Below are 24,954 nucleotides of genomic sequence, written 5' to 3'. Positions count from 1 at the left end.
CTCACTCAGGATTAAGAAACTCACTCAAAACCACAAAACTACATGGAAGCTGAACAAGCTGCTCCTGAATGACTACTGGGTAAATAATGAAATTAAGGCAGAAATAAAGATGTTCTTTGAAACCAATAAGAACAAAGACACAATGTACCAGAATCTCTGGGACACATTTAAAGCAGTGTGTAGAGAGAAATTTATAGCACTAAATGCCCACAAGAGAGAGCAGGAGAGATCTAAACTTGACACCCTAACATTATAATTAAAATAACTAGAGAAACAAGAGCAAACAAATTCGAAAGCTAGCAGAAGACAAGAAATAACTAAGAACAGAACAGAACTGAAGGAGATAGAGACACGAAAAACCCTTCAAAAACTCAATGAATCCAGGAGTTGGCTTTTGGAAAAGATCAACAAAATAGATAGAAAAGACAGAAGACTCAAATAGACACAATAAAAAAAGACAAAGGGGAAATCACCTCTGACCCCACAGAAATACAAACTACCATCAGAGAATACTATCAACACCTCTACGTAAATAAAGTAGAAAATCTAGATGAAATGGATAAATTCCTGGACACATACACCCTCCCAAGACTAAACCAGGAAGAAGTCAAAACTCTGCATAGACAAATAACAAGTTCTGAAATTGAGACAGTAATTAATAGCCTAGCAACCAAAAAAAGTGCAGGACCAGACGGATTCACAGCCGAAGTCTACCAGAGGTACAAACAGGAGCCGGTACCACTCCTTCTGAAACTTTTCCAAACAAGGGAAACAGAGGGAATGCTCCCTAACTCATGTTAGGAGGCCAGCATCATCCTGATACCAAAACCTGGCAGAGATGTAACAAAAAAAAATTTCAGGCCAATATCCCTGATGAACATTGATGCAGAAATCCTCAATAAAATACTGGCAAACCAAATCCAGCAGCACATCAAAAAGCTTATCCACCATGATCAAGTCAGCATCATCCCTGGGATGCAAGGCTGCTTCAACATATGGATCTCGACAAATGTAATCTATCACATAAACAGAACCAATGACAAAAACCACATGATTATCTCAATAGATGCAGAAAAAGCCTTGGACAAAATTCAACAGCCCTTCGTGCTAAAAACTCTATTCAATAAACTAGGTATTGATGGAACGTATCTCAAAATAAGAAGAGCTATTTATGATAAACCCACAGCCACTATGATAACGAATGGGCAAAAACTGGAAGCACTCCCTTTGAAAACTGGCACAAGGCAAGGATGCCCTCTCTCACCGCTCCTATTCAACACAGCACTGGAAGTTCTGGCCAGGGCAATCATGCAAGAGAAAGAAATATAACGCCACACATCTGCAACCATCTGATCTTTGACAAACCTGAGGAAAAACAATGGGGAAAGGCTTCTCTATTTAATAAATAGTGTTGGGAAAACTGGCTAGCCATATGTGGAAAACTGAAACAGGATCCTTACCTTATACAAAAATTAACTCAAGATGGATTAAAGACTTAAACCTAAGACCTAAAACCATAAAAACCCTAGAAGAAAATCTAGGCAGTACCATTCAGGACACAGGCATAGACAAAGACTTCAGGACTAAAACACCAAAAGCAAGGGCAACTAAAGCCAAAACTGACAAATGGGATCTAATTAAAGAGCTTCTGCACAGCAAAAGAAACTACCATCAAAGTGGACAGGTAACCTATAGAATGGGAGAAAATTTTCATAATCTATCCATCTGACAAAGGGCTAACATCCAGAATCTACAAAGAAGTTATATTTACGAGAAAAAAAACAACCCCATCGACAAGTAGGCAAAGGATATGAACAGACACTTCTCAAAAGAAGACATTTATGCGGCCGACAAACATGAAAAACTGCTCACCGTCATCGGTCGTTAGAGAAATGCAAATGAAAACCACAATGAGATATCATCTTACACCAGTTAGAATGGTGATCATTAAAATGTCAGGAAACAACAGATGCTGGAAAGGATGTGGAGACATAGGAACACTTTTACACTGTTGGTGGGAGTGTAAATTAGTTAACCATTGTGGAAGACAGTTTGGTGATTCCTCAAGGATCTAGAACCAGAAATATCATTTGACCGAGCAATCCCATTACTGAGTATATACCCAAAGGATTATAAATCATTCTACTATAAAAACACATGCACACATATGTTAATATACCATTGCTCACAATAGCAAAGACTTGGGATCAACCCAAATGTCCATCAATGATGGACTGGATAAAGAAAATGTGGCACATATACACCATAGAATACTATGGTGAGTATTCTATAAAAAAGGATGAGTTCATGTCCTTTGCAGGGACATGGATGAAGCTGGAAACCATCATTCTTAGCAAAGTAACACAGGAACAGAAAACCAAATGCTGCACTCAAAAGTGGGAGTTAAACAATGAGAACACATAGACACAGTGAGGGAAACATCACACGCTGGGGCCTTTTGTGGGGTTGGGGGCTTGGGGAATGACAGCATTAGGAGAAATACCTAATGTAGATGATGGTTGATGGTATACCAAACCACCATGGCACGTATATACTTATGTAAAAAACTGCACATTCTGCACATGTATTCCATAAGTTAAAGTATTATTTTTTTTAAAAAAAGGAAGGGACAAAAAAAAAATACTCTATTCTCAAGTTCCGAATTGCTTCCTAAACTGGGAAGTTGAGATGACAATCACAGGGAGACTTAACAAAAATGGTGAGCAATTTCTGGTTTCAATCTTCTTGTGTTTATTGTGATCAGATTTAAGTTGGGCATGTGTGGAGTAGGAAAGGCATCTCTGCCATTGGTGGGGTCTGGTCTCTTTTCTTTATCACCAGGAATAGTTGGTGAGTATACTCAGAATGCACTTTCTATTTTCACTCACATACCTAGCTTCAAATTCTAAAAAAGTACTGTTTTTTTGTTTTTTTAAACAATGGGGCAGGTCACACTCAAGACCTAGAGATTTAACTGCTGCCTTGAATACAGTCACCTTCAGAATAGTTAATACAACTTTCTGGGATTAACAGGTCGGTCACCGAGGCCAACCCTCCTGCTAACCAATTTCTCTCTCACTTAAGGTCAACAGCCAGGGCCAGGCTTTGGTGATTAGCAGACAATCTCCAAACATAAATTTGGAGAAAGCTGCTTTCCAGAAAAAACAATGGATCAACTAAATAGATCTACCCTAGAGTTTTATTCAACCCACCCACTATGACAGTTCCAAGCACAAGGCAGGTTTTGAACTGACCTGTTCTCCCTTAAGATGTGTTTGTAATTATGGGTTGAAAGTGGCCAAAGGCAAAAAGATATTAGAGTTTATGCATGGAACATCTTACATCAGGGCTGAACCTTGGACTCAACAATCCAGATAAGAAATGCAGAATGAAAATTAGCCATCAAGGGTCACGGGATCACAGCTCTCATGGACAGACACATTAGCACACTGAGGAATAAGCCATGCCAGGAATCAAATTAGAATGTGCAAAGCTTGTCAGATTTTTCTAAAGAATGCCATTTGCTCTGCAGTTTTAAAATCATACCAAATTAACCTCTGGGTCCATATGACCTAAAGGGCTTTGCAAAACAACAACATATTTACAGCCTCAAGTAATGAAGAAGTCAAAAAAGCTCCAAAGAGAATGAGCTGAGAAGGTGAATGTAAGCACAGCCAACCAATCAGTAAAAACTTCCCAGCACAAACACTCACCAAGTGCATCCCCAAGGTTGAGCTGCCAGATGTTATGTTTGAATGAAAGCCAAACTAAGGTTTGGGAGAAAGCTTGCCAGACAGAGGAAAAGTTACTCTTACATATTAAAAAAAAAAATGTTCTCCAGAATGAGTGATTTTTCTTTGGGATGACAGTCAAATGCTTCTCCCAGAGAGAGGTATCTTAGACTACTTTTCAGCTAATGGTTAAGAGTTGAAGACTGCACCAACTTACCCTGGCATCTGTGACCTTGAATTCCCTTAGGATGTACTGTGGCATGTTGTACTCAGCCATGGGATCTACAACAAAGTACTGGTATCTTGCAGACCGTTCTGCTGGCCAGTATTGGTGACATTTCTCCTAAAAGGAGAGAAGATTAATGTTAAACTATGCAAAGTATAAAGAACATTTTGTCTGTCTATCTATCTATCTAATTTCCTTATCCCATTAATAAAATTTCAAAATTCAAGGCAATTCCAATTGTATATGACTCATTTTGTCTTTGAAACCATGAGCTCCTTTCATAGGGAAACCCTTTGGTTCAGTATTTGCCCATGGGATCCAGCACAGTACCTGGCAGATAGTAGCTGCTTAATATACATGAGTTGAATTGAATACTTTGATAGGGTAAGCATCTTCACACCTACAAGTTATCCAAATAATTACATCAGTCCTTGGACAATGCTGGCCATGACAACAATACATTGCACCACTATGGTTTGGAATGAAGAGAACCATCAGTATGGGCATAGAAACGTCTGAATTGATTTGTTCCAATCTTACTTGTCAAGGAAACAGGGGGGCCCAGGCCATTTTAATGACTTGGCTAAACCCTGCAGAGTCAGTGACCACATCAGAGTAAGTCAGTTACTTTCCTAGTCTGATATTCTTTTTGTTCTCTCTGGGGGCTTTAAAAGTTGGGCTTTAGCTGCACTTCTATTTAATTGACACAAAGAAGACAGAAAGAAAATATCTGAGGCAAATACGAAAAAATGCTTACATGAAGTCAATCTAAGAGGTATCTCTAAATAATATTAGGTCATAATAGTAGAGTAATATTAATAAATAGTAGAAACCTTAAGTATTTCTAATACTATTTCATGTGTATTTCCCCCAAAAAACCCACATTTTTAAAAAAGTGGATCTGGGATTACTGGGTTATATCCTTAGAAAAATTACATCACTTTCCAACACTTTATTCAATGGGGGTGAAAGGTAGGCAAGTAAGAATTTGCCACAGGAAGAAAAGAAAGTCAAGTTCCTTCATACAGAGAAATGATGGCACATCAAACTCTAGCATGTCCAGAACAAAGGGCAGTAAGAAAATGCTGAGAGTCAGACATAAGTCAAACAGGGTCACCTGCTACTCATTTGTCTCTATGTTTGTGCTTCACTGGAAACAAATCACTAGATCTTTCTTTAAAACACGGAAATTTTAAAACTTGATGTGGCTTTACAAATTTAGAAACTAACAAGGAACGATGGTCTGGATTGTGTCCAGAGTCCACTGCATTTCCAAAAAAATGACACTAGCACAAGAGTTATTAAAACAAAGTCTTCATTTCTCCATAGAGTACATGTCTTATGAGGAGAGACACAAGGGCCACACACTTACTCTGCCCATTTCACGCAGCTTGGTGAGCATCACAACGATGGTGGAATTGTGTTCCCAGAGCATCCGCCAGAAGTCTTCAGTGGTCTCTGCCAAGGGCCCCTGGGTAGCAATGTAGGCTTTCTGTTGTCTGAATTACAGAGAATGAAAAGAATGTGTTACAGTATTTAGAGAACATGCAAAAGCTCACACTTGATACATAAACATCAACCTGGTAATAAAAAATGAAAACATATTATTAATGCAATTGCGGTAAATTCCTGCTAAGATTACACAATCAAATGAAAGCATTTAATACATTTTAGGGACCTTGCAAAATAAATTGCTTGTTAATATTATGATGTATGTCTTTATCATTATTTGAATTTTAGTGCAATGCTAATAGCTCAATTTCATGTGTCATACAAATCACTTAAGAAACACTTAGATGCCGGGCGCGGTGGCTCAAGCCTGTAATCCCAGCACTTTGGGAGGCCGAGACGGGCGGATCACGAGGTCAGGAGATCGAGACCATCCTGGCTAACACGGTGAAACCCCGTCTCTATTAAGAAATACAAAAAACACTAGCCGGGCGAGGTGGCGGGCGCCTGTAATCCCAGCTACTTGGGAGGCTGAGGCCGGAGAATGGCGTGAACCCGGGAGGCGGAGTTTGCAGTGAGCTGAGATCCGGCCACTGCACTCCAGCCTGGGTGACAGAGCGAGACTCCGTCTCAAAAAAAAAAAAAAAAAAAAAAAAAAAAGAAACACTTAGATGTGCAGCTTCATTTTCTAGAAATTAGTCTCACACAATCTATTACATTTATGAAATATGGTACAAAACAGATTCTTTAACTCCTTACAAATCCAATTGGCTTCTGAAAGAAGAGTGCAGAAGGCCAGATTAAATACTTCATAACTACTGCTTCTTACTCCTATCCAAAATAATAAAAAAATATCAAGGAACTAAATGATGACCTATGCAGAAAGAAAATGCTTTGAATGAAGATGAAATTTATTCCGGTTATGAAACTAGGGCACATAGTCAGGGGAGCAAAAGTAGATACCTGTAGCCATCAATAAAACTGGCATTGATGTAATCAGATCCTTCTACTCCACGGATAGGCTGCAGGCATACCCTTGTGGATTCATATGGCATAATATTAACAAGGCGATTTTTGAATTTATTACATGGAAGATTGGCACTGATAAATCTTGAGGTGTGAGCTTTTGAGCTGGCTAGACGCTGTTGAATAGAAAAAAAAGGAAAAACCCACCAGTCAATTTCACCTATGGTTTGAATGCAATGTACCCCACCTTTCCCTTTTCGATAGAAATCTTTTGTTTACTTAAAATAAATGACTATTCAAATTGTACTGCTTTTCATATCTAGCTAATTACTCTCTACAGCCTAGTGGATTTCTATATATTTTCTGAAAGTATAATCTCTCAAATTAGCAGACGTAAGGGCTGAAGATATTATTAGGAAGCAAAGAATAGAAGAGGAAAAGGGGAGGAATACATTTTAGAATCATACACCTGAGGGAAAGGTCAAATGAATCTTGTACTTCACAAATTTGAAAGGTTAAAGTAAAGCCCTGACTCAAAGACAAACCCAGAATGACTCGCTCCTGAATAACCACATCACATCCAATACCATACCTTAAATTCGAGCTCCATTCCTGTGACATTCTCTCCTGTTTCTATTTGTGTCAGCTTCTGAATGTAGGCATACAAGTTTCTAGCTGGCACTTCGGTATTTCCACAAGTCACTGCTTCTAACAGTGCATCATGGATAAAGATGTATTGGTCTTCTGTTTGAACCATGTAGTTCCTCTGGGCTCTCATTAAAGTTACATGGCCATAAATATCTACAGTTTTTTCATGCTTTATTCTTTCTAACATGGCATCTATGACGATGAAACAACCAGTCCGGCCAACTCCCGCACTATGAGGAAAATAAAGAGAAAAGAAGAGCCCAAATAAACCTATCAGAATATCAACACATAATATAAGTATTTTTATTATTCTTATTAACTAGATCTTACATCCATTACTTCTACTCAAACAGCTATTGGGATGACTTTGTAATATTCTAAAGTCAAAAGTATTATCTAGGCACAATAATCAGAGGGCAGGGAACAAAAGACTGAGTAAAATTAGTTTAGTTTTAAAATGTAAAAAATATTAAATCCATAATCACTATGTTCCTTGATCATGCAATACAAAGTGGACATTGTTTTGAACTCTTTTGAAGTCATGAAAAAAATACAAACATTTAGTCTGTCCATATTTGGTCCAGGTCTGACTAGGCTATAGTTTTTGCAAACTCTGTCTATTTTCATTCAATGTACAAAATATAAAGATTGTTTTTACAATCTCAAGCTAAACTTTGCATGCTTCCTATTTATCAAACCCTTCAGGCTGAGGACATTTATGTGTCAAGTATGGTTCAATCACAAATACTTTCTCTTCCTGACATGCGTGTTTACCAGGCTGGTAAACACGTAATAAACAGGAATAGGTCAATTAAATTACCATCTTAGATAACAGGCAACAGACAGCCTCCTTCATTTGGTACATGCCATGTTTCCTGTCATCTGTGTATCTATGTATTCATTTATTTGTCGATCATTGATCTATCCGTTTCTTCATTCAATAAACAATGAAGTACTCTGCTAAGTGAAATAGGGGATACAACATAAAGATGACTTAGATGCTATCTCTAAAGAGCTCAGTGTGTATCAAAGGGACATAATACTTTATACACAGCTATTTCTAAACAAGAAAGAAAAAGGATGTATTAGTTTGGTATATGATGTGGCATTTGAAGTACAACTTGAAGGACAGGAAGGATGAGAAATTAAAGATATTATAGCATGAAAAAAAGACGGATGGCTTTGGTAATCACACTGCTGGCTCTGGGAGCTACATGTAAAATTTTCATAGGTTTGGCAAGGCACATGTGCAATGAAGATATCAGAACTCCAAAACGAATGAGTTAATGCTCACCAGGGTGCCTGTCTCAACTGAAAAGGCAGTTTCTGTTTGGTATCAAGTGGCTGCAAGCAGTAAGAGAGCTTTTTAAAAAAACAAAATAATACCTTTATTTAACTGCTGAACAGTGTATATCAAAGCTAGCTTCCATACAGGAGCTCTGTGGTTTGCAGACTGGGCTAAGTGGGAATTTGATATAACCACTATTTTAAACTAGGTTACTTTCCTATGTCCTATGCCAGAGGACTCCTGAATACTGATGCTAAGACTCCAATACCAAGTATAAACCCACAAATTGACTTGGCATTGATACATCATGCAAAAGCCTTCTGCGACAGAGTCTTACAAATGATAGCACATACCTCAGCACAGACCAATTGGAAACCTGATGCAAACATTAATATAGAGCGAAGGCAGCCTGATGGTTCCAGTTCCTTGAGATCCACGAAGTCTCATTTTATTTAGTTGGTTCTAAACAAGCCTATCAGATGGCAAGTTTTCCCTGACATTCCCCATTCCTACTCTCCCAGGTGGTTTTAATCACCCTCTGCCTCAGATCCCTAGTTGCCTTCAAATACCCCTCTTCACTACAATTCTAACCAAATTATATTATTAATTCAGGGCAGCCATCCATAAACCATATCATACATCTTGAGAGCAGGAACTGCATTAAAAAAAAATCTTTGTGTGCCCTACACAAAGCATGCAGTAAGTGTTCAACAGTGTTTGTGAAATAAGTAAACACACTAGTGACTGGCTTGAGAGGCCTCCAGTAATGAGCAGCCAGTCCTGGTAAGGTAGGTCTACTTAGGAAACAGGACTCTTCAGTCCGTGCAAAATCCTACATTTGACAAGCGTTTGGAACTATGTAAGGAGTATCCGAGGCCTGCTCTGCATAGTGTTTGATCGGGAATAAAGAGACAGGAAAATCACTTTAAGTAGTCTCTTTGCTGGTCTCCTGATAAGCCATCAGATTGCAGTTAAAGGAACGTTAAGTCAGACTCAACCTGGAAAAGATTTGTCTTTCTGTGTTTCTTGCAAATCCTGTGTTTGGCAGGTCCTGAGACTCCAAGTAACATCTTTCATTCTTTCTGTGTTGTCTTACTAAATTGTCTTCATTGCAGCTGTGAATCGTTTCTAATTGGACACAGTTTTATGCAGTTCCTCCCAGTGGAAACCACACTGTAAACCTTAAAACTGAGCCCTATATATCAAGTCAATTCTAGATAATGGCAGGACTATTTTCTCAAAATATGCATCAGGGACCATTCAAATGTCTGGATGATGCATGGTTCTATATTCTGGCAGAAAGATACTACAGAATCTCGAAAAATTGGTAGGAATAACTCCAACTCCAAACAGTATCAACCTTTTCATAATGGTGATGATATATTTTTTTCCAAAAAATAAGGAAGGGAAAAAAATCAAATATGTGTGGGTTCAAATCATGAATTGTGGGATGAAAAGAAATAACAGAGGCTCTGACTTGAACAAAACCTGTTTTTTCCCCAAAATTCAAAATATTGTTAACTGCCCAATCTTGCCATTCATATGCAAGATAGGGAAGGAGCTGACTTTGGAACTTAATGTGTTACCTTTTTCTAGGGTGAAGAATTCTTGAGGGATTTAAATATTAAATATGTGTTTTAGCTTGAAGCAAGACCTTGAGGCTTAACATACCTCCTCAGATATCAATGGCTGTGTATCCTTGAGAAAGAAACTTTAACCCCTTCCTTATATTCCCATATTTCTTAAATCATGATAGTGACAATTAACTCTTATTAATGTGAATTTTCTAGTGAGTCTAATTATCCAGTAAGTCTTAAGGCTACATTAAATATACCAAGTGTTTTGCAAACATAATGGAAAAGGCAGTTACTTTCTAGGTACAAACTCCATTTTAACATTCAGTCTCTAAAGCTGACAACGAGAAACAGGCAATGTAATACTGGGAAAATTATGACAGAATTACTTCAGCAACACTTGAGATTTGGCTTTTAAAATCTTGCCTTCACCAACAGACACATGAAAAAATGCTCATCATCACTGGCCATCAGAGAAATGCAAATCAAAACCACAATGAGATACCATCTCACACCAGGTAGAATGGCAATCATTAAAAAATCAGGAAACAACAGGTGCTGGAGAGGATGTGGAGAAATAGGAACACTTTTACACTGTTGGTGGGATTGTAAACTAGTTCAACCATTATGGAAAACAGTATGGCAATTCCTCAAGGATCTAGAATTAGAAGTACCATATGACCCAGCCATCCCATTACTGGGTATATACCCAAAGGATTATAAATCATGCTGCTATAAAGACACATGCACACGTATGTTCATTGGGGCACTATTAACAAAAGCAAAGACTTGGAATCAACCCAAACATCCATCAGTGACAGACTGGATTAAGAAAATGTGGCACATATACACCATGGAATACTATGCAGCCATAAAAAAGGATGGGTTTGTGTCCTTTGTAGGGACATGGATGCAGCTGAAAACCATCATTCTCAGCAAACTATCTCAAGAACAGAAAACCAAACACCGCATGTTCTCACTCATGGGTGGGAACTGAACAATGAGATCACTTGGACTTGGAAGGGGAACATCACACACTGGGGCCTATTATGGGGAGGGGGGAGGGGGGAGGGATTGCATTGGGAGTTATACCTGATGTAAAGGATGAGTTGATGGGTGCTGATGAGTTGATGGGTGCAGCACACCAACATGGCACAAGTATACATATGTAACAAACCTGCACGTTATGCACATGTACCCTAGAACTTAAAGTATAATAATAATAATAATAAATCTTGCTTTCATCTACTCTCTCAAGCTGCTCTTCCTTTTCTCTGCCGTCTTTCCAATAAACGTGCCTTATATCTGAGGAGCTTTCTGCTTTCACATTTATTGTCACGGCAAATGAGATGGCAGGCAAGGGCCTTCCTACCACAGTGTTTGACACGTAAGAAGCATTCGGTAAATGCTGGTTTCCTTTCCCCTTCTCTGACAACACTTGGGAACTGCCCTGAAGTCCTACAGCCATTCATGACATACTTGGATAGCAGAGAAGACTCAAATGCAGGTTCTGAGGTGTTAAAATTTAACACCCTGTTCCCAGGACCCCCAGTGCTTCACAATGCTTTCCACCATTTAGGTCAGCAGTCATTGCCAAATATAGTGACTTTCCTGTAGCCCGCTTGTCTGTAATACTCCATTAGCAGCATTTGACTATGCCTAATGCGGGTTCCTAGAAAAGCCTTTTATCCTTGGTTTTAAGGACACTAGTCAAGGGAGTATGGGAACCATCAGATACTCCCTTGGGGTTAATGGTAGCAAGAGTGGAGATTGTGTCATTACTCCAAACACAAAACAATCCTAAACAGGTAGTACACGAAATCAGCCCAAAATAATTGTATCATGATCCTGTATCATGGTAACACTGATTCTGTAACAGGGTAGAATTCCTACCATGTTTGAAATCGAAATCAAAGATGAACTCTAAATGTCATCTTCAGAAATCTACTGGCATCCATTCAGACTGTGCCTCAGTATGTTTCATTTTGTTTTTTTTATTTGACTCCAGTGCTAATTCTCTACCTGCCTCTCTGTATTCTTCCATCTGTATCAATTTCCCAGATTACATATCTCTGCCAGTCCCCAAAATGTAGATAATGCTCCAAAAGTTGTCCTCCTTTCTCTCAGTAGTAGTCTCCAAAGGATTCCTAAAGTGATGGCTCTCTTTTTCAGCACAAGTGGAGATCTGTATTTCAAACCATCTTCAAGTATATCAAAAATAAAGATTCTAAGCTTAATCAGCATCTTTCCCTTTCAAATCTGCTCCTCCCACACTTGGGCTCTCCTTGACACTCAGGTTTAAAATTGAAAAATCATCTTAGACTGTTTTTGCCTCTTACCCTGCACAATAATAAATTATAAATTGCTATGTATTCAAACTCCATGATTTTCTTCAACTCCCCACCAGTGGTATGCTAGAGCTAGCAAAAGCCAATCCTTACATTTTCTTTGATATTTCTATATTTCCTTAATATATTTATTATTTGCTGAAATAAATATATTAAAAATAAAGGTAATATTCAAAACTCATTGTTTCTTAATTGTTTCAAATTATTTTATGCTCTTGAGGTGAAAACATCATATACAGTAATCCCCTTTTATCTGTGGTTTCGACTTTCGGCAATCTCAGTTACTTGCGGTTAACCACGGTCTGAAAATATTAAATGGAAAATTCCAGAAATAAACAACTAAGTTTTCAATGGCATACCTTTCTGAATAGTGTGGTGAAGTCTCATGCCCTCCCTCTCTCTCCATCCAGCCCAGGGTGTGAACCAATCCCTTTGTCCAGTGTATCCATGCTGTACAGGCTGCCTGTCTGTTAGTCACTTAGTAGCCATCTCAGTTATCAGATGGACTGCCCTAGTATTGTAGTGCTTGTCTTCAAGTAACCCTTATTTTACTTAATGGCTCCAAAGTGCAAGAGTAGTGATCCTGGCAATTTGGATATGCAAAAAAGCAGCTGCAAAGTGCTTCCTTTAAGTGAAAAGGTGAAAGTTCTCAATTTAATAAGGAAAGAAAGAGAAATCGTATACTAAGGTTGCTAAGATCTATGGTAAGAATGAATCTCCTATATGTAAAATTGTGAAGAAGGAAAAAGAAATTCATGATTGTTCGGCTGTTGCACCTCAAACTGCAAAAGTTACTGCCACAGTATGTGATAAGTACTTAGTTAAGATGAAAAAGGCATTAAATTTTGGGTGAAAGACATGAACAGAAACATGTCATGACTGATGGCAAGTGGGCTTGGTACTCTCTGGGGATTCAGGCATCCACTGGGGATCTTGGATCACATGCCCTGCAGATAAGGGGGGACTGCACTAATGATGGGCTGGTGATCATCTCTCTCTAGTGACCTCATGTTTGTAGTCCGAAATCATCCATGGGAATATTTACACCAAAGAAATCAGCAAATACTACTTTCTTTGTTTTTCTCCCCAGAGAGCAGGTTTTTACATGTTTACCAGTACATATGACTGTGCTAAAGCATCCATTCCCACCATCCAGGGACAAACAGGAAAGTGTTCCTTACTTTGTTCTTCCATCCACATTTGTTGTATTGTCGTAAGACTCTCTCGCCTACTATTCCACAAATATTTACTGAGTGCCTACCATGTGCTGAGACATCGAAGAAACAATGAGCAAAACAAACGTGATCTTTCCTGTTGGAGCTTACAGTTTAGTGGGGGAATTCGACATTATATAATCACACGAATAAACATCTAATTACAAACCTCAAGTGGCGCTGTGAGGCAAATGTGGACGATGCTGGTACAGCACCTTTGAGGAAGTGCCATTGAAATGGAAATCTGTTAGGGGCTGAATTGTGTCTTTCTTCTCAAAATTCATATGTTGAAACGCTAACCCCCAGTGTGACTGTATTGGACACAGGGCCTTTAGGGAGATAATTAAGGTTACATGAAGTCACAAGGTGGGAGCTCTAATCAAATAGGATTGATGTCCTTGTAAGAGGAAGAGACACCAAAGATCTTTTACTCTATGCATACACAGAGGAAGGGCCATGTGAGGGCACAGTGAGAAAGTAGTCATCTAAAAGCCAGGAAGAGGCCTCTCCTGAAACCAACTCTGCCAGCACCTTCATCTTCGGACTTCCAGCCTCCTGGGTGGTGAGAAAGTAAGTTTCTGTTGTTTAAGCCACTCAGTTTCGAGTATTTTGTCGTGGCAGCCCTAGCAGACTAACGCAATACCTAAAGGTCAACTAACTGTTTGCTAAATAAAGAGGGTGGAAAAGCTTTTGAAAAGATATCCTAAAAAAAAGTGCTAGAATAGACAATAGCACATTTGAAAAACTAATAGAAAGCCATCAGCTGAAAGGCAGTGAGGGAAAAAGAGGGCATGTTCCACATAGTTATTTTCCATTTTAGGGACTGGTTATAACATTTTTATTAAACTTATAACCACATCAGCAGCATTTATTTAGAATAATTCTGCCTTACATGTTTCACAGTTTATCTTTCTGACATGGCTCATCGAGTTTTGAGTTTATTTTGATGCATCTATTGGTTGGCTAGAATATGTCTTTCAATAATGTTTTATATAACATATGCATGGATGCTACTTTTTCTGATGCCTTATATATCTGAGAAACCCTTTGTGGGTTTCTTTTTTTTTCTTTACACATGACCAACAACTTGGTTTTGTGCAGGATTACTGGGCTCCAATATTATCTCTTCAAACTCTAAATATATGGCTTCATGGTCTTTCTTTGTCCTTTGAAAAAGTCATAGGTCAGTCTGGTTTCTGGTCTTTTAATAGTAATTTTTGCCCTAAGTAATTGAGGGTTGTTTCTTTAACTTAGAGGTTCAAAAATTTCATCTAGATATGCTTTAGGCACTGGTCTCACTATTAAAACCGCAGGGCCCTCAGGTAATATTTTTATTATAAGATTCTTGGCTGTCCCTCAACACTAGTTCAAATTAAACATGTTTTATGCTTTCCCACCTCTGGGCGTTTGTGACGCTGGACCTTCTACCTCCTTCTCATCTGCTGACATGTACTTTCCTTCAAGATTCACCTCAACTGCTGCATCCTGGATCAACATTTCCTTTTGATTTATTCCTCCTTGGACTCTTTTGACAATTTATAACTATTTTTTCAGCAACTGCCTTACTTTAGTTTTGTTTTCTGGTTATTATCCTTATGCCAGTTGATGCTCTCCTCCAGGGAAAAGACAACAGCTTCGTTGTCTCTACTGTTTGGCAATTTCCATGCCAGGGAAATTGAAGGTGCTCAACTCAAGTGACAAAATTAAAAAAAAAAAAAAAATTAAAAAAAAGTTTACAAATAGAAAGCCCTCTCCCAGATCAGTAACACATAGGGAAACATTCCCCAAAGCCCCCAGCAGGGGAAAATTCCTTTGATACATGTTTACAAAAATAAAGTAATACTTATAATTCGATGAGATGCAAACAACCTGTGCTTATGCTTCACTCCAATTGCTGAGAAATAACAAACCTCAGGCACTTTTTTTTTTTCCTTAAGAAATTGAATGTTGAAAATTCAGAGCTTTTAAAAGTATGCCAGCCTACTTTTGTTTGAATTTCCAAGTTCCCACAGCAGCATATATTTATTTTTTTCCTTCTCCAATGTATTCTTTTTTTGTTCACCCATCAGTATCGGAGTGCAGTGCACCTCTCAAAATGAAGGATTGTAGTTCTAAAAGCAAATGCATTTTTCTTTGATCCTGAAAAACTCAGCTCCCCATTGCAGTGATAATGACGGAACCCTATTTAGTGCTGTTTGTTTTTCATCATTTCAACAGCCTTCAACTTGAAACATGATAAGAACAGCAAAACTGATAAACCACCCTTATTTTTATCTGTTTTCTGTCAGAGTAGTTGCCAAGCACTGAGACAGATTTTTCTAAATATCTTTTTAAAAAAAAGGAGTGCATAACCCTGTGCTTCAGGCTGAGGCCAGCACAATTTGGTACATTTATTATGTTACAGAAAATTCCAGCAAAAAGAGAACGACGGCCCTTTTAAATCGAGTCTAGCTTATGTTGGTCTCTGTTATCCCTAAAGTAAAATCAACTTTTTAAGTTATTTTCCAGTGAGGACAACGATTCCACTAATGAGAATCAGAACACAAATAAACTCTATATTTGTTTTGACTTCAGCAGCAAACCAAATTATTGCTAAACTGTAGTGTTTTTTAAAAAAAAATTTCAGTGAGTGGTAGACGTTCCAGTGTTTACAAGCTGAAAGACTATACAATCCATTAAACAAGTATGCCTACTAGGAAATTGTTATTACTTCAATATTATCATTCATCCAGTTACAACATTTGTTTTCAATTTCTAAAAACATGATTGAGTTAGTCCCACGGGTTGAAACATGCTTAATGTCCCGTGATGTGATACAGTAGTAATGTGCAAAAAGAAAAAATTAAGAGGCATACAGGGACTGCTTTATGCTAACAAAATTCTGGAGATGTGTTTAAAAGTTGGTTTTTCTGATTAATGTGGTGGAATTTTAATGCTGACCTGACTCTCTACTGGTACTTCACTGATCTGGCAAAGAAAGACAATAGAACTAGGATATTTCACACATCATTTAGTTGGGTGCAAAGACAGTAAAATATGGACTAAAAAAATCATTGTGAGCATTTTGTACATATGACAGCTTATAATTTGATTGGATATAGTTCACCTATCAGAATGGTATATGAACTACAAGTACCTGACATCTATGAGAAGAGACGGAGTTTTATGACTCAGGTTTATAAGATTAATTAGGTGACTCTTTTAATAAAACTGTGATGTGACTCTGATGAGGATGCCATTTTGAAACTCTTCTTTCAGAAATTCTTTGCTAAAAATCAACATTTAACTTTATAAGCAGATACTGGCCATCTCTACAATATTTGGGGTTTGCTACAAAAAACAGACCCATAGATAGTTTAGTTTCTTCTAGCATCTCTTACCTAGGATAACCAGAGAAATTATAGCAATTTCTTTGACAAAAATATTCACCTAATTAACTTTTATATATTACAAAATTAAAATTTAAAAAATTTGAATTGTCACTGAAATGCAGTGAAATTTATCCATGCTATTCAACCTACACTACATGCCTATCATAATTAATATATAGTAGTTATAGCAATCTTAAGGGGCAGTTTTGCAATATTCATTACAAAAGAGTATCTTTGACACAGCATCTCCAATTCTAGAAATCTAGCATGGAGGTCTGTGTACACATATGCACAAAAAGAGTGGAAAGAGATTTTATTGTAGCATTGTTGACATAGCAAATTAACTTGGTAAAACAATCATGGCTAAGGAAATAGTTGAATAAACTATGGCATATCAATACCATGGATGCAATGTAATATTAAAAAGAGGTGAATCCATGTATTGACCCCCTCCAAAAAAGTGTCTAAGACATTGTCAACCCCACTTAAATATATTGCAGAACTATATATATATATATATATATATATATAACACTACTTATATTTTGTTTAAAGTCCATTCAAGATTACATATCTCTATTTGTACACATGTTAATTCACAGAACATGATCTGAAAAGATACACAAATCAGAACAATAGTTCTGAGAAGAATCGGTAATGGTAGCAGTACAGATAAACTTTCACTTTAGTTGAAGTGGTTTTTTTTGCAGTTTTTTTTTTTTTTAACAAGGACAACATAATAATCTAATAATGGAATTAAAAAATATAAAGCAATGGGTAAAAAGTTACTATAAGAAATATCAAGGAATATCATAATTACAGTTCAATAAAGAGTTGAGGCTCCAAAGACACAGAGAGAAAAGATGGAAGCTAATTAACTCTAGCTCAGGTATACTGCCTTGCCCAGTGATGGATTCTCAGAAGTCTGGGTGATGTTGGCAGCTCCTGTGGAGCCCAGACTTAGTCCTGCCATCTGGTGCTGGCCTTTAAAGAGTGGATTTCAGAAAGTAAGGGGATACAGGAGTCATCGTAGAGAGGCGAATGCTTGGCAAAGAGTAAAAAAAAAAAAAATATATATATATATATATATATACACACACACACACACACACACACACACATATATATATATATATATATATATATATAGAGAGAGAGAGAGAGAGAGAGAGAGAGAGAGAGAGACAGCACGCGAGTGAGTGAGTTAGGGAGATGACCCAGAGCCATTATCACTCTAGAAAGGTAAAATATAGTACACTTGGGTGTGTCTTCTGAGGATCAAAGGAACTTCACATTTCATCAACAGAGAAGAGGCAGAGACTAAGCACAAAGTTCCCAAACTGCCTGATAAGGATCCTTGTATAGAATACTGAAAGGTCAGGGATGAGCTACCAGGTTATATCCCATTGGGCCTTTTATTTTTCCATGCTGAGTGAAAAGGTAATTTCCGTGTCGAAAAAGAAAAAAAATCCACATGGGCCTCATCTGATTTTTTTTTTTTCCAAGTACGTAGACTCAAACTAAAATCTTCCAAAGACTTCTGCATGATCTTGGCTTTGTCCCGACATTATCTGCTGAACACACTCCCTATTATTCTTAAAATGTGATTCTCATGATAAATTAGACGGCTAATATGTTCGCGTAAAGAACACCTGAATATGCCGCAGCAGGTCTCATTTTACAGATGGATAGAACAGGCCATTAGGCATGGATAGAGCAGACTCAGCTGGCTCTGATAATTGGTAGTTGACTTGAATCTGAATAGAGGTCAATCAAATGATGCTACAGAAGTTTAGAGAACTATATCATTCACACAGAGATTTTCCTTTTAAACCATATCAGCTCACCCCGTATTCTAAATTCTGTTTAGAATGATACAAAATTGCCCACTTTTTGAAAGAGGAGACAACCATTTACCAGGCCTGCCAAGTAAAGCTGCATGGGTTGTATACTGCTCAACCCAAAGGAAGTTACAATCACATGGACTACATCAATGTGTGCAAACTGCTCAGTCCACACAGCAGGCTTGTCATTAGCAATGTAAATGCTATTACTCCTGATTCAGGTTAAGCAAGATTCAAAGAGACAAGCCACTGGAAGGTACTTGGAGGGAAGGTACTTGGAGGGCATTTGAACTTCAGTAACTTTGATTATTTTGTAAGGCATACCATTTTCCCACATGGACAAGATTTTAGTATGTACACAAATGCAAGGAGTTTTTTGGTTTTTCTTTTTTTAAAATGCTACTATTGCCCAGGTGCAGTGGCTCATGACTGTAATCCCAGCACTTTGGGAGCACGAGGCGCACAGATCACGAGGTCAGAAGATCGAGACCATCCTGGCCAACAAGGTGAAACCCCGTCTCTACTAAAACTACAAAAATTAGCTGGGCGTGGTGGTGCACGCCCACAGTCCCAGCTACTAGGGAAACTGAGACAGAAGAATTGCTTGAACCCAGAAGGTGGAGGCTGCAGTGAGCCGAGATCACACCACTGCACTCCAACCTGGTGACAGAGCAAGACTCCGTCTCAAAAAAAAAAAAAAGGCTATTATTTAAACGGAAATAGTCCAATAGTTTGGAAGGCTCTAAATCTCTGGTTCTTTGTTTCATTTGGTCCTTTTGTTTGACTTCTGCAGGCTTTTATAAGGCAGTGAAAATCTCACTCTCAATACAATCAATTTACCTACTGCCTTAAAAAGGGGCCTGCTTTGATTGTTTGCAACACCCTACCAACCTCCAGCAGGCCTTTGTGTTGGTTTTGCAGAGGCCTGTTGCTATGGCATCTGATCTGGCTTCTTAAACTTGAGGGTTTCTTAATTATGAATCAGTATGCCTATTTATTTATGAATGAATAAATGAATGAATGAGATGGAGTCTCACTCTGCCGCCCGGGAGGCTGGAGTGCGGTGGTGTCATCTCAGCTCATCATAAACTCTGCTTCCCAGGTTCAAGTGATTCTCCTGCCTCAGCCTCCTGACTAGCTGGGATTACTGGCACATATCACCACACCCGGCTAATTTTCTTTATTTTTAGTAGAGATGGGGTTTCACTATGTTGGCCAGGCTGGTCTTGAACTTCTGACTTCAGATGATCTGCCCGCCTTAGCCTCCGAAAGAGGTGGGATTACAGGAATGAGCCACTGCACCCAGCCAGTACTGCCCATTGCCTCTTCTAACCCTCTTGCCTACTCACATCCATATTTTCTTTTTTTTTTTTTTGAGATGGAGTCCCACTCTGTCGCCAGGCTGGAGTGCAGTGGTGCAATCTTGGCCCCCTACAACCTCCACCTCTTGAGTTCAAGCGATCATAGTTTTTAAATATGTCTTTTATTTATTAAATAACAAATTGAAAATTTTAGTACCTTATTTATATTTATCCAAAACGTAGAGTTTAGGATCATTGCTAAGTACTCCTTATTCTTTTTTTCGCTTTTTCATAACCTTTCTATTGTAATTATAAGGTGCTAGAATTCATAGTTTATCAATGCAAAATGTAAAATGGGATTCACTTCCACAAAGTCAAACACATGAATTCATAGCAAAATAAACAGAAAAACTTTATGTAATACATTCATCCAATGAAATAACTATATACCATGACTGGTAATGGTCATCCTACAAGATGGATGAAAATTTCATGAAATAACACTAATACGAAAAAATTAAATAATAGTAATGTTTCTAATTTTCAATTATAAATGGCTATCCACATAACTGAATTGTATTCTAATCTGCTTCAAGACTTAAAAGAATTTTCTTTTTCTTTTCTGTACTAATTACTGAACCTTAGTTTCTAACAAATTTTGGAGCATCTGGGCCTTCAAACTCCTTGAATAAAGGTACTGTTAAAATACTAAGGTTGTCTTGTTTCTTGGTTGGTTTGACTCAAGTAGTTGCATGTGTTTACAGGCTTATGAATTTGATGAAGATCATGTGGCTGTCACTAGGTAGCTAAGACTTGGGCCCATGTCTCCCCTTCCACCAGACTCTCACTCCCACCAATGGGAGTTTTACTATGAACAGATGACAGGTTTCCTTGGAGCTCCCCAGATGGACTCAAGGTCCATGATTCTGTCAATTTAGACTGTAAGAATGTTGGTTCAAGAGAGAAATGCTGTTCTCTCTTGATTGTCTTTTATTCATGAAACATTAGCTCTCCCACTCTACTCCACTACTGAAAAATAAATGAATTAAATGGTTTTTAAAGCACTGCCAAAATAGATCTTTTGTGTACCTGGTGATATAGTTTGGATATGTGTACCCTCCAAATCTCATGTTGAGATATGATCCTCAATGTTGGAAGTGGGGCCTGGTGGGAAGTGTTTGGAGCATGGAAGTGGATCCTTCATGAATGGCTTGGTGCCCTCCCTGTGGTAATGAGGGATATTGAGTTTACATGAGACCTGATTGTTTAAAAGAGTGTGGCACCTCTCCTGTCTCTCTCTTGCTCCCTCTTTTGCCATCTGATACACTGGCTGCCCCTTTCCCTTCCACCAAACTTCCCAGGGCCCTCAACAGAAGCAAATGTCAGCATCATGCTTGCTGCACAGCCTGCCAGAACAGGTTGTAGGCCAAATAAACCTCTTTTCTTCAGACTAACATACCTGGTTATGTACCAGCTAGTTACATTTATGTCAGCTCTATCTCTTTTAGAATACTTTGGTCTATGGTTTACTTTTAGTGTGGCATGCATACATAATGATGAATAAATAAGAACTAGTATTAAGTGTATTTAGAAAAACCTACTGGTCATGTTTAAGGATGACAGTAGAGAGGACAGGGTTTGCCTCTCATGTAGAATAATACTAGAAGATGGAAAACAGTAAAGAGACTGTGACACCAAAGAGCTGAAGGTTAATATCCAATAATTCAACTCAATAGATGCAAAATGAGAGATGCCTCTTCTAAGTATCAATCACCATGCAGTGTACCCCAGGCATATATGCATTATATGCTCAAGTAGTCTGCACATGCTGCTAGGGACTGTGAGAGCACAGAGACCTGGGCTCTGTCTCAGAGGTTCTTATTCAGTAAGTCTGGGGTGGGACCAAAGATTGTGCATTGCCAACAAGTTCTAAAGTGATGCTGATATGGCTGGTCCCTGGGCCACACTTTGGGTAATGAGGATACAGGTACATTCCTAACATTTTTAAATGTAAATAAGACAAAATGATGCATGGATTACACTCATAATAATGTACATATGTGTGTGTTTACATACATATACATAAAATTTAAAAAATTGTAATCTCTCATTCATATGGATTTTTTGTCCTTAGCAATGTAAAGTTCAATGGAAAGGAGAGACTGCAAAGGGCTGCTTTGAAAAAGGTAAAGTTTGCTCTTCCTGTTTTTTTTTTTTTTTTTTTTAGACCAAATACTTACTATCTCCAGATACCTGAAAATATATGGAATTATCTTGTAATAAAACTCAGATGCCTGAAGCCCAACTTGTGAGTTTTCTCTGCAAGAAACAACCCCAAATGCGAACAAATCAGATACCATGTAATAAGACCTAAAAGTATTTTTCCAAAGACAGAAATAAAAATATCCAAGTAATAGAAGCCTGATTGGAAAGACACAAAACAAAGATAACAGAATTATTTTTAAGCCTCATTTTATGACCAAGGGGCACAGCAAAATAGTTTGAAATAGGAAGTTTTCATGCTGATTACATGAAATCAAAATACACGCTCTTCAAAGGCAGCCAACATTATTTTTTTAAATGCAGTCTAGTTCATGCAATAAGTTTCAGTGTTCTTTCAGTCTGGGAATATTTCAAAATACATTGCAGGTACAGCTGGGAAAACTCAGTGATACCCCTGTCCAGATCTCAGCTATTAGGTTATAAAAATATTTTCACATTTCCTGCAGATGTCTAGAATCCTTTCTTTGGTAGTAATTTTAATTCAGACCTCATTATTGACAGCTGTTTGTTCTGATAGAACTTAATTGCTCTTCTACCAGACTCAGCTGCACGCAGGCTGATTTCCTTTCCCTTATAGAGTATATTACATATAAACACAGGCGGGGAAAAAATAACCAATTAACTAAATACGTGTGCATAAAGTGATTCATTGAGAGCTCTGATCATGTAATGTATCCAACTGCAACATAGGTCAAAGGAAATTACAGCACTTATAGTTTATAGTATTAAATATAATTATATAGAAATACTAAAAAGCACTAAAATATATAGATGATGAGTGGCAGCATCTGAAAATCTACTCTTTTATTAAAGAAACTTATAAAATTACTATATTTGAGTAACTGGAAGGGTATTTTAATCTGCTGATGGATTAACTCATGGATATCTATTTTACATAAGCTATACGCTACAAAGAACCTAAGATGCTGTCCATAACTGACGGTCCTGAGGAATCCAGCATGCTGTGGGATCATACTGCAATTCCAACAATTCTTCTTTGAAGGGCAGAGTTTCTGGGGACACACCAACTCTTTTCCTCATAATCCAGTCACTGCTGTGGATGAGCTGCGTTTCCTAACTTTACCAGAAAATGAATACAAATTCTTTGAAGTTAAAGCTATTCCCTCTGTTTGAAGACAATGCCTCATTTTAGCAGCTCACCAAGAGATGCAGGAACAGCTTGACAATGTTCATTCTATCAAATGCCTTGGCAGCCTCACTCATGGAGGCTAGGCCAATTTGGAGACCCCAAGCTGCCTTCCTTACTGGACTGGAACCCCTGAAGAGGGATAAACCGAGGGCTGAATTCGTCAAAGAACATATAAGCAGCAAATATACTGCATTTGAGACAAGCAATAGTTCCTTTTATTGGCTCTCTCTCTGTTTTGGAAATGGAGAGAATGTGGTGAGCAGGGATGAACAAACTGCTCCTTAGTAAGGAACCCATTCAAGGAAAATGAAATTTTTTCTTAATACTAGGGACGCTATATGGTGCATCCCTTTTCAGGGCCACTAAATGCTTCTCTTTGCAGACTTAATCTACCTCATATAGGGAGGAAGATATTGGGAATAGAATGCTTATTACCCTGATAATTATCAGGGATGCAGCATACATTTCCATTAATACTAGGCATAATGCTAATTAGAAGACAAGCCCCAGACTCAACATTTACAAACCCTGACAAAATGAATGTAAGTATCCTACAGGGTTTGGTACCCACAAAATCTGGCCAACAGCCTACCCCGAGTCCCTCCCTCTTTCCCGTAAGTAACAAAGGAAACCATTACTTCTTGGTCTTTGAGAGTAATTCTAACTCCCGTATTTTTTAGTCTATACATACAGATCATTATACCCTTCAGATTCTTGCATGGTATGACTCCTGGCATCGTTTTGGATTGTGACACTTCTACTCTAATGTTCACTTTATTTAGTGTCTGTTTCATGAGTGGCATAGTTCTAAGGGAGGAGGATGCAATGTGACCTCAAAGACGCCATCTCTAACCACATATCTCTAATGGTTGAAAGTTATAGCCTGCGGAAGAAATTCAGTTTTGGCTCATGGAATTAAAGACTTGCTACACTTTAAAATTCTCCCCACCATTTTTTTTTCTTGAAGGTTCACTTCTTACTGATTAAAATAGTTTAAACATAAAGTCCTGACTGAGTTGATGAAACTGATTATTTTCTTTTCAAGTAAGCATGACAGAGCAAATGCTCTTTGATGTGATGTACATATTTTATGAAAGAACCAGGCTGGCAAACAAAAATTTTATGGAATTTAGAGATATAAACTCTGGTTCTTCCACCTGCAGCTTGTGTCTTAAATACATCATTTATTTATTCTTCCTGAGCCTCTGTTTCCTCACCTGTAAAATGTAAACCCATTTCCTAAGTTTTCTATGATACTGTCAGCAAAATACATTTTAAATAATAGCTTCTTGATCAGTGTTAATTTCAGTACTTTCTTTTTTTCTATGAATTGAGGGCCTAGAATTGGATATTTTAATTCAGTTAGCCTAATCGTAGAGTAGATATGCAACCTTTCTATTCTGGCATAGTTTATAGACTTGCATAGTTTATTACACTTCTACTAATAAATTTTATGAAACCAATATTTAACTTTATTTTCTGGTTTAAATCCTCTCAGGAAAAAAGAATGTAATATACAATTGAATCAGATTTTGGATTCAGCAGGGTCTTAAGAGATCTG

At 37.9% G+C, this 24,954-nt stretch overlaps 1 protein-coding gene across 15 annotated transcripts in view; it reads right to left on the bottom strand.

Moving 5' to 3' along the window:
• PTPRD (protein tyrosine phosphatase receptor type D) overlaps nucleotides 1-24,954 on the bottom strand; it is a 548,445-nt gene that overhangs the window by 17,719 nt on the left and 505,772 nt on the right. For all 15 annotated transcript variants that reach the window (XM_077966648.1, XM_077966651.1, XM_077966654.1 and 12 more), the window contains 4 exons: nucleotides 6,965-7,250; nucleotides 6,370-6,548; nucleotides 5,330-5,456; nucleotides 3,949-4,074 (listed from right to left, as the gene is read on the bottom strand). In XM_077966648.1, the coding sequence (XP_077822774.1) occupies nucleotides 3,949-4,074; nucleotides 5,330-5,456; nucleotides 6,370-6,548; nucleotides 6,965-7,250 (718 nt within the window). The remainder of the gene's footprint in view (nucleotides 1-3,948; nucleotides 4,075-5,329; nucleotides 5,457-6,369; nucleotides 6,549-6,964; nucleotides 7,251-24,954) is intronic.

The sequence above is a fragment of the Macaca mulatta genome, chromosome 15 (genome assembly GCF_049350105.2).
Source record: "Macaca mulatta isolate MMU2019108-1 chromosome 15, T2T-MMU8v2.0, whole genome shotgun sequence".
Classification (NCBI taxonomy): Eukaryota; Metazoa; Chordata; class Mammalia; order Primates; family Cercopithecidae; genus Macaca; species Macaca mulatta.
The sequence above is the reverse complement of the archived record's forward strand: the minus strand, read 5'-3'. Positions and strand labels throughout refer to the sequence as shown.